We start from the raw sequence: 11,313 nt of genomic DNA on the forward strand, positions 1-11,313 counted from the left end.
GGTGAACAGAAGACAGGTATTCATATCATGACTTGTGGGTGCACCTACAAAAACATACATATAATGACTTACAAATACCTAAACACAAGGATACATTTATTGACAGGTAAATCAGGGCAAAAATAGAAAGCATGACTTACCAGTATGTTGCCATGGCTGCAGAGGTACAACAGAAATCAAATATACATATAAAGAATTGGGGGTGCGCAAACACAGCTCTAGATGATCAAACAGATTGCAAACATAAAGACATTAAATTGAATAATAATAAAAACAAATATAAATACAATAAATTGAAGTTGAATTGACATTGCGTCAAAAACAATAACAACATTGCGTCAAAAACAATTAACAACATTTATGCTTTTTTCAAACTTAACCCTCCACATAAGCATCAGCCTTTCCCTCTATCAAAACACATTTCATCCTCAACTCTTTGACTAACTCAATATTGTATTTATCCTCAAATCTGTCATATAGTATCTCAAACTCGCATTCCTCATCAAATTCATTGTCATCTAAAACACTTACTACGAACCCTGAATACCATACACCCTTGCCACCTTCATCTACCATTTTATGTTTAATTCTTTTTCCTAAAAACTTTGGAATCCTTCCCTTTGATGTGCCTGTTCTTTTTTTTTTCCAGTTTCCATTAATAATCTAGCGTCACCCTCTAACCTGACCTTTTGTTTTAATGTTAACAACATTTCTTGTCTTTCATTATTCTGTCTGATTACTGAACATTTTATTGTTTTTGCTCGTTGTTCTGGAGCATTTTTTAAAAATTTAAAAATTGATAGCAGGTTTGTTTTTAATGCCTCTATACCAAATTTTTTGTAATTTTCACCTTTTGCCCTTTTCTCCTAACTGTAACCACTTTTCTGAAAATTTTTGCTGAAGTACTTTTTTTCGAAATTTAATTTGCCTTAGCAACTTCATTAGAATTTCATTTTTAGTGCCTAGGATTTGCTCCAAATCATCTTTACACAAAATTAAACCACCATCTTTTCGAATTTCTGTTGTCAAAAACTCTTTTTCTTCGCTTGTCTTTTGTTCTTTTATTTCCTTTTCTAAGTTGCGCTTGTCCATCTCATTGATTTTGTACTGTAATATATTTGCTTTTTTTTCTCTGTACTTTCTGATATATCCTTTTCTATTTCGCCTTGCTAGTAAAACTAGCCTTGCAATTTCTTCCTGGGATTTCCCATCCAGCCAATCAGCTGTTTTGTTATTGTTAAACATGATGACAACAGCTGCAGCTACTGTTGTAATGTTAGGTTTCATTTTTAACCTGCAGTCATAAGAAGCAAAGTCACCCCAGTTAACAATAGTTCATGGGTCATATATCGGACCCATGTGGGGTGTTTTATGGGCCATATGTAGGAATCCTATATTAGACCCATAAAAATTTGTCCGCGGTTTATCAACGGGTCCTATATGGGCTAGTCCATATAGTTAGCCCATATTGGATCCAACAAACTCCTATGTTTTTATTTTATTTTTCTTAACAGAGTTTTTCATGGTTTGCCCATATTGGACCCAACAAACTCCTCTTTTCTTTTATTTACTTTGAGCCAAACATAATTTTTTATGGTTACCCCATATTGGACCCAATAAACTTCTATTTTCTTTTATTAACTGTGACCTATATGGCGCATTCGATGGTTGGCCCATATTGGACCCAATAAACTCCTTTTTTTTGGGACCTATATGAAACTTTAGTTTGACAATCCATATGGATTCCAATATATATTGGTATCAATAAACTACTATGTTAAATATTTAACTTGACCTATATGTCAAGTTAAATATTTAACAACTAAACTCTTACGTTCTCATATATACATATACTTATACATATATGTATATATATATATATATATATATATATATATTAGGGATATGACTTTTTAATTTTTTTTCAAATAAAATGTTTCCTGTATCATAAATCGATGAACTTTTACTTAAAATCATGAAAAAAGGCCCAAATAGCTTTCTGCAACAAAAAAAGGTCACCCCCAAAATAAAAATTTGATTTACCATTTTTATACATTCATTTTTGACCGATGTTTTAATCTTAAGCTTAATTCTCAGCTTAATTCTCAGTGTTGCTAATGTGAGCTCAGTGTTGATAATGTGAATAGTTCTATGAAGTACTCTGCGTGTAACTGAGCTAATAAGGAACTACTGTAGCGAACTAAAGACGCTGTAAGTGTACGAAGTATAAGTAGTTGTAGCATTATCGTTAGGATACGGACTGGATTATCGAACTGTTATCAACATTGACTGGATTATCGAACTATAATTGGATTACTATACAGTTAAAGTATTTTATTAATTAAACGACTTTATTAAACGGATATTTACGCTCAGCTATCCGTAAAGTCGTAACAATATTATATGATGTCTCACAAGAAAAGTCATACCACAGTAACAAAGAACAAGAAGACTTAGACTAAAAATTTGGTGAGATTTCAAGAGTCACACAGAAGAAGAGGAAGCGTGGCTGTAGAAGAACATTCACTCGATGAAAAATCCAGAATACCACTTCAGTTGCAGATCGTAGGAAGATACCAGTTTCTCGGAGCATATGTTAAAGGAAGAAAAGAACGAATAGACCAAATTTCTAAGGAAATTACAAAATTGTGGGACAATAAACTGAATTTTCCACATGTCTGATCAAGTGATAAGAGCAAAGCTTATGAAGGTGTTGAAGGTCTATGATGAATGTGTCAAGCGTGGAAAATATGATGTTCTCAATGCATTATTTGACATCACGAAAGTGAATGGCCAGTGGTTATCCTCGGAAGATAAACGTCTATACCACCTACAAAAAGAAAGTAAAGGACAGGTGGGGTACTCAACAGGACAAGTGGCAAGTAAAGAAACCATTCACCCTTCCAAGAGAAGGAAAGTCCAGTCTGGAACAGCAATACCTTCCACATCACAAGTCCTGTCTACCACAGACAGTGGTACTGAATCTGAAAACTGCAAAAGTAAGAGTGAAGATGATGAAGACGACGACGGTGATAAAGACGATGATGAGGACACTCAGAAAAAAACTAGAAAGCACTACAAAAGTAAATTTGCTGTAAGTATGGTTACATCAAGTGGAGTTTCCACAAAGAAAGCTGCTAAAATATGCAATGTATTATCACAACAAGGTATTGATATTCCAACTCCAAGTCAATCAGCAATTTACAAGTCCACATTCAAAGAGGCAGGTAAATTAAAAAAAGAAATGATACAACAACTTAAAATGGAACAGTGGTCCTTACACTTTGACGGCAAACGAATAGATGATAAGGAATATCAGGTAGTTGTACTTCAGAATGAAAGAACTGACGTGAAACTTGATGCACTGCGTTTAAAAGATGGCAAAGCTGAAACTGTTGCTGAAAAAATTGCCAAACTTATTGATGAATACAATTTGTGGAATTCAATTAAGATGATCATTACTGATACAACAAACGTCAATACTGGGAAGAGAAATGGAGTTGTTGTGAAGTTGCAACGTATGTTTAAATTAAAGGGTGTCACAATACCACAATTTATCGGTTGTCAGCATCACGTACTAGACAGGATTCTCCGTCTGGTGATGGACGAAGAACTTGGGGGTGATACCAAATCTCCAAACATTGAATACCCATTTGTGTCTGAACTGTTGAATAAGTATGATGAACTGAAGGATAAGTTTGTGAATGGAACTGTAGAAATTCTTGATAAATCAGGGTGGAGAGACGATATGAAGTTTTTGTACCATTTAACAAGAGTGTTTAGGTTCTATGAAGAACAAAGAAACTTCCCTCTGATTCACTTTCAGAACATTCCTAATATGAGCAATGCCAGATGGAACTCAAGAGCCATTCTCGCCATTCTGGCGTTCATTCTTATGCCTGAAGCGAGAAAGAATTTGGAGAAGGTTTGCAGGTTCATTTCATATGAGTGGGCAGAACATTGGTTTAGTAGTCAAAAGTACAATGACAATGACTTCAAGAATTTATCTGATGTATTGAAGCCTTACAAAAAGGCATTGCAGTCATTCAAAAATCACTGGAAGAAAGAGCCATCCGTCATCGACATACCACGAAGTAATCAGATAGCTGAACGTGCAATCAAGGTGATGCAAGACCTGTATGCTTCCTGCAGAAAGAAAGACAAACTGCAACTTCGATTCATTCTAAGTAATAAGCGCTAGACTCTTTATGAGACGTGAGCATCATGTGACCCCTGTACTAAACACAGTAGGCCTATAGACACAGACAGTTATGTATATTGTTGTACTAGACGCTTTGATACTGTTAATTTTGTAATACATGTATAATTATATATCACATAATGTTTTTTGTTATATCACAGTACATGTTGCATAAATAAATAAAATAACAACAGGAGTATGACTCTTACAACATCTTCAGCCTTTAATATTCATTTACTGTACAAAAGTGTACCTATTGAAAATTCGATTTTTTGGTTTTGGGGTGACCTTTTTTCAAAATATGTCAAAATGAAACATCTATTCGTTCTTTTTACATAAAAGTTCATTGAATTACGATACAGGCCTAGTAGGTTGCAAAAAAGTCATATCCCTAATATATATATATATATATATATATATATATATATATATATATATATATATATATATATATATATATATTGATAAAAACAATAAATAATATGTTGAGAATAATATATATTTCCTATCAATGTAAATATTATATTATACAAAAAAAAGTATGAATAAATTAGAGCTTGTTAGACTGTTTTCTTGCTTCGCCACGCTTAGTTCTATTACCATCTCGATCGCGAGCACCAATAAGCCATTTTGCAAGGGACATTTCGAAATCTTTCATCGTGCATGTCGACGTCAGGTTGTTAAGCTTTAAGGCTTCTATAAAAAATAATACATTTCCAGTAGTTAAAGAATCTTAAATACACAATATTCTTATCGTCTTTGAAAATCTGAACCAGGGCCGGATTAAGCCTTTTTAGTGCCCAAGGCACAAACCCACATCGGTGCCCCCTTCTGCCCGGGGCCCCTGATTTTTCGCTGACTGTGACCGCTGGTATGTTCAATATTATGTAAAGAAAACAGTTGTTAACAAATATATTTATAGTTTGTACTACTATCACTCATATAAAACCTACAATAAAGTATTTCTGAATTAAAATTAATAGTTAATAAACTGAACATGCTTCATTTTTTTTTAAAAATTGACAAAAGATCAAGTAACTAGTGATAATAAACCTTGGATAACGAAAGGCATTCTCAAGTCAATTACAATTAAAAATAAAATTCATAAAAAATATTTAAAATCAAAAGACTGTAGAAAGAAAAATTTACTTTTTATAAAGTTTAAACAATATCGTAATAGTATAAGCAATCTTATAAAGTTCAGCAAAAAGGAATATTACACAAACTTTTTCAGTCAAAATATCAATAATATAAAAAACACGTGGAAAGGTATAAAAGAGTTGATAAATGTAAAGCCAAATAAAAGTTACTCCCCAACAAGCATACTGATCAACAACAAATGCGAAACTAATCCTAAAGCTATCTCTAATCATTTTAACAATTTCTTTACTACGATTGCTTCAAAATTATCCAATGGAATTCCGAAGTCTAAATTCAACTTTCAAAAGTATCTGACCAATCCTAATAGCAACTCTTTTTATGTGCAACCAATAACTGAAGAGGAAACCCTCGACTATATAAATTCCACTATCATTGAAGGTAAGAGTGTTGGACCGAACAGCCTTCCAACAAAACTTTTTAAACTGGTGTCAAAAAATCTATGCAAACCACTTAAGTATCATCTTAAATAATTCATTTTGCAAAGGAATATTTCCTGATGTCTTCAAACTGGCCCAAGTTATTCCAGTCCACAAAAAAGGATCAACGGTTGACTGCACCAACTATCGTCCGATCTCTCTTCTTTCTAATTTAAGCAAAATTTTTGAAAAAGTTATGCATAATAAATTATACGACTTCCTAAACCAAAATCAATGTTTATATAAACACCAGTTTGGTTTTCGTAAAAAGCATTCTACAGCTCACGCTCTTATTGAAATTACAGAAAGTATAAGAGTTGCTCTTGATAATGGAAACTTTGCCTGTGGGGTTTTCATTGATTTATAAAAAGCTTTTGACACCGTAGACCATGGCATTCTCCTATCAAAGCTTAACTATTATGGTGTACGCGGCATCCCGTTGCAATGGTTTAAATCATACCTTTCCAATCGTCAACAGTTTGTTACTTTAAATGGCACCTTCTCAGACATCAAAAGTGTTTGCATTGGTATTCCTCAGGGATCCATATTAGGTCCTCTTCTCTTTATTATTTACATCAATGATCTTAATCTTTCTATCAAACATTCAAACACGTATCATTTTGCTGATGATACAAATCTTCAATTAACGACAAACTCCCTCAAAAAACTAAATAAATATATTAATGAGGATATGGCCAGTCTTGTTCAATGGCTCCGAGCAAACAAAATCTCATTGAATACTAAAAAAACAGAAATAGTAATATTTAAGACGCAGTATACTAACTTTTCTAAAAAAACTAACAAGAATCTTCCAAAATACTTGAACTTTAGAATAAGTGGCCAAAAGCTGCCTTTGTCTAGTTACATAACTTATCTTGGTGTTGTGATAGATGAGAAACTTTCATTTAAAACACATATAAATAACCTTACTCTCAAATTAAACCGTGCCAACGGCATGTTAACAAAAATTCGACACTACGTTAATTTTGAAACATTACTATCTATATATCACTCAATTTTTGGTTCACATTTACAATATGCATGCCAAGTTTGGGGACAATCTAAAACCGTCCGTCTGTCTAAAATCGTTTCGCTTCAAAATAGAGCAATACGAATAATTCATTTCTGTCCGAGAGTCTTCCCTACTGACATCCTGTATCTTACATACAAAGTTCTTCGTTTCTATGATTTAATCCAGTTTCTAAATTGTTCATTTGTCTGGGATCAACAACACGGTCTCCTTCCTTCCATATTTCGTAACTACTTTAACAGTAGGACAACGTGTGGGAATAACCTAAGATCAGTCACTTTTAACAACTTAACCATCCCACAAAAACAGACAACTAAACATGGAATAAATTCCATTACATATCAGTGTATCCTTTCTTGGAACACCCTTCCGTACACCCAAAAAACAGATTTTATCGTTAGATCCAAGAATCTGTTCTTAAAGTCACTCCATCATTTTTATCTAAAAAGTTACGCTTAACTTTATTCTTAACCTCTATAACTTTTTTCTTTATGTTTATGTACATTTTATAATTTCTTATTTGTGTATATGCATATATATGTATGTATATGTGAATACATTATAATAACTATTTGACCTATATTTTAATTCTTTTAAAAGTCTGTTTTATAAGTGTTACTTATAAATTTTTGTAAAGTTCTATTTTTACTATGTGACTAGTTTATTTCTTATGTTTTTCTCTTATCTTTTCTTTATATTATTTAGGTCATTGCGTTTTATTAGTGAATTACTATTTGCAATGACCTGTGTTTTTTGTAACATCCTTAACACGAAATATATATATTAATATATTGATATTGATTGATATTGATATTTTGGGATCTGAAATTGAAAAAAGTATGCAAAAAGGTGTAAATAAAAATGATTAAATAATGTAAAACGAAAATGTAATTTACATAAAAATTAAAAAATTATGCAAAATAAGGCTAAAAAACAACAAACGTAAGGTGTAAGCTCCTATAAATAATTCCTTAATATCAGAATCAAAAAAAAAAGATAAAATAAATGATAAAGCGGCTTTAATAATAGTTTCACGTTGTTAATAAAAAAAATATCCTCAAGTGAAGTCGTTAAAGCGCAAAAAAAAAAATCATTAAAGCGCGAAAAAAATAATTAGTTTAAAAAAAAGCTAAATAGAAAAAACCGGCTCATTCATAGCTTAATTTTTAAGCATTCAAGATTTTACCAAACTTGAATGTGAATTTTTATTATAAGGTATTTCTTCATTTTCATAGCACTTGTTCTATTTTCAGTTGTTTCTGGACTTAAATTTGTTAAAAAAAAATATTTCTTGAGGACTTGTGGTGCCACCAAACGCTTGGTGCCCGAGGCAAATGTCTTGTTTGCCTAATGGTTAATCCTGGCCTGATCTAAACCATAAGGGTTTTTACTAAACATAACAATAGAGTGCACAATTTTTAAAACTAACCAAACAAAATTTACATATGTTCAATTGTATTTAATATCTGGCAAAATAGCAGAGAAATATTACCAAAATTTATTTAAAACTATGAATACTCACTATAAATCACTTGAAATAGCTCAGTACCCTTTAACACTTTTTTTGACTGCCCTCGCTGACAATTAAATTGCAGAGCTAAGTTATTGTTAAACAACTGCTGCATCATACGGCGAACAGCTTCGTCGACTTTTCTCCCTCCGATACCGGCTAGAAAGTTAACCTGCAAAACATTTAGTCAAACACCTTAAGATAATCTAAAAAAGGTTTTTTTAAACAATATAAAAATTAAAAATTTATTATATAGTAGCAAAAATGCATATACAGTTTTTATGAATGATACATGATATTTACTAAACACCAGAATACTGATATTGCAATCTTAAAATACGATAGACTAAAAATATTATGCTAAAATTAACAAAGCTTAAAGTTCATTATAAAATAGGAAAGAAATATAGATAAGTAGCTGCTTCTACTCATTTATATTGCTTTCCTATTTTATATTGAACTGTAAATTAAACTAATATCTAGGTCATAAGTATTATCTTACAATTATGTTTGCAATATTGATATCTTTTAGCTTCATTTTAATTACATCAAAAGCTTCCATGGTGTCCATCAGAAATATTATCCCGTCTGGTAAACGTGAAGCCTGCACCATTTTATTCCCTTGGCTAAGGATAGCATTTAGCATATTGGTGTGGATAGTCTGGGTTTGCTGAATATCCACACACACTTTCAGTAACTGTACCACCAATCCATGCATTGTTTGATCTTGGTAAAGTGTAAATAATTACTTACATTATCACATATATAGTCTTTTAATCTGAAAAAAACCAAGTAATCAACAATCAATAATCACTTACTAGATATATTACTGCAAGATAATGCACTCCCAATGTTTTGTACTGTAAAACATCTAAAATAGTGTTAACTGTACTATAATGCCATAAATCATAAATAATAAAAATCAAATTACTAACAGCTGATTCAGCTTGAGATCAAATACATTAAAAAATATGCAAGGTAGACATCCTTATGAGTTTTTTAAATTATGTAACTCACCAATATTTGAATCTGGTGATGTCGTTGTTACCGTCTTTGACATACAACCTGTTGACGTGTTTGATAAACGAGTACACTGGGTTGGTGTCATCAATGCTGCTATGTCAAGAGATGAAAATGGTGTTTCATAAGATATAGGCATAATCGGTAAAGTTGTTATTAATGTTGGTGAACTTGACGCCGTAACAGAAAATGGCACAGAAAATAAAGGGGGAAGAATTTGAGTTGTGGCACTAAGTTGAGTTTTCCCAGCTAATTTTTTTTTCTTAAGAGGGAAATAATTAATGTCATTTTCAAATTCCATTTCAGATTCAAAATCTGATGAAATTTTTCTAGTTGCAATCCTAAACAATAAATGTAATTATCACCAAATGTTTTCTAAAATAGTTTAAAAACATTTGAAATTATTCAATTAAAAATTATTACTTACATGGAGTAGGTGGAATTAATACTTACATGGAGTATTAGTTCCACCCACTCCATGTAAGTATTAACTTTAAATTAGTTAAAAATTAATACTTACACAAGCTGGGTGGAACTAATAAATAGAAATAAATGTGATATTAAAAGAATTGAAATAAATTTAAATTTTGAAAAAGCACAGAAAAAAAAAAAAAAAAAAATGAACGAAAATACCCGATAGCGCGAAAATTTCGGTTCGAGGATCGGGTTTATTACCTGATTTCGGGTAATTTTATTATCCGAATTATCGGTTAATTTTATTACCCGATTTTCGGGTAACGAAATCGTGTAATAAAATTACCCGTTAATCGGGTACTTCTACGGGTAATACTTGGTTAGTTTAAATCGGGTAATACCCGACCCGAAGGCTTGGATATCGGGTAACTAAAGTTATTAAAATTACCCGTCTACGAGTACCCGCTGGTATTCGTGTCGGGTTTTCGCTCCCTAAGATAAGCCCACGTTAAAACCACACAGGTCCAGTAAAGTTGAATTATCTTGCTTTTTAACATTTTTTTTGTTCCGTTTGCCCACATTGGTTCCATAAATAAACCAACTATCAAACACACTTATGACCTATATAAGTCAGCCTATAATAGGCCTTATGTGGACTTGCCCACTTCTAAATTTATATATGGGAAGCCCATATTAAAACCAGACCGGTCCCGTAAAGTTGTGCTCACTATTTGTTAATTGTGTTTGCCCATATTGGTCCCGCAAAAAAACCAAACATCAGACACACTTAGGACCGAAGTGAGGTTGCCTACAATCGGCTCTAGGTGGGCTTGCTTACGGGGACGTTCAGACACAACGTTAGTACGAGGGCAGTTTTGAGTTTCCTCAAGAACATCAACATCTGGATTGTGATATTTTCCTCCAGGCAATTGGTCTCTTAACTGGATCAATCAGGATCAACTTTATAGACATATGGAACTTAATCACCCAAAGAGAACATCGTTGAGCGTCTTTACTTGCATGCGTTTAGAACGCGTCCTAAACGTAAATTATACGTTTTTTGTACGTTCCCGTGCTGGCTAGGTTGTAATACAAGCCTTTTTGTCGATCTGGTCATATGATAATACATTTCAGATAAATTAAGTTGTTATTGATTTATTTACTAATAATCCGTGTTAAAGGTTGCTCACAGCTGGTAAAGTTAGTATTATGAGAATATTTTAAAGGCACGGTTAAAAGTACTCAGACGCTCGGACTAAGTAATTCCAATTGGGCCCCTTTTGGCAGTATTGGTATAATAAATTTAAGAAAGTATAGAAAAAATTAAAATACCAGTAAAAAAGTAAACAAAATCAGCCCAAAAAATCCATGGGCTCAGGTATTTTGCGCTCCCCCTCTAGATCTCCTTATAAATTTGAGTGACTAGCTTACTATTGAGTTAAAAAGTTCTGCTATAAAATTACCTTCTTTACCTCGCAAATAAACAAAAAAAAATTTTTTTTCTGCAATTTTTTTTCCGCTACGGAAATAAATTTATATAGGGAAACAATTTTATGCGCAA

At 32.3% G+C, this 11,313-nt stretch overlaps 1 protein-coding gene and 1 pseudogene across 1 annotated transcript; both read right to left on the reverse strand.

The window, feature by feature from the left end:
• Nucleotides 1–206: 206 nt before the first annotated feature.
• Nucleotides 207–1,302, reverse strand: LOC149890859 (uncharacterized; annotated as a pseudogene).
• A 3,380-nt stretch (nt 1,303–4,682) lies between these two features.
• On the reverse strand, nt 4,683–9,747 carry LOC149890860 (uncharacterized). The gene is made up of 5 exons (XM_090082359.1): nt 9,332–9,747; nt 9,137–9,189; nt 8,821–9,044; nt 8,331–8,490; nt 4,683–4,897 (listed from the first exon to the last, which is right to left on the reverse strand). Exons 1-5 carry the CDS (start codon nt 9,637–9,639, stop codon nt 4,752–4,754), a joined length of 891 nt encoding a protein of 296 aa, XP_089938485.1. The 5' UTR covers nt 9,640–9,747; the 3' UTR covers nt 4,683–4,751.
• Nucleotides 9,748–11,313: the final 1,566 nt, after the last annotated feature.

Source organism: Hydra viridissima, unplaced genomic scaffold (assembly GCF_058129835.1).
Source record: "Hydra viridissima isolate aposymbiotic clone 2 unplaced genomic scaffold, HvirCarnegie_v1 scaffold_3, whole genome shotgun sequence".
NCBI lineage: Eukaryota > Metazoa > Cnidaria > Hydrozoa > Anthoathecata > Hydridae > Hydra > Hydra viridissima.

Excerpts from the sequence above, each read along its gene's own strand:
- LOC149890860 (XM_090082359.1), bottom strand. The coding sequence starts at position 9,639 with ATGGAATTTGAAAATGACATTAATTATTTCCCTCTTAAGAAAAAAAAA. Across the intron at positions 9,190-9,331 it reads CCAGATTCAAATATTGGTGA|ATGTTTTACAGTACAAAACA; the intron begins GTTACATAATTT and ends ACACTATTTTAG. Across the intron at positions 9,045-9,136 it reads ATCTTGCAGTAATATATCTA|ATCAAACAATGCATGGATTG; the intron begins GTAAGTGATTAT and ends CACTTTACCAAG.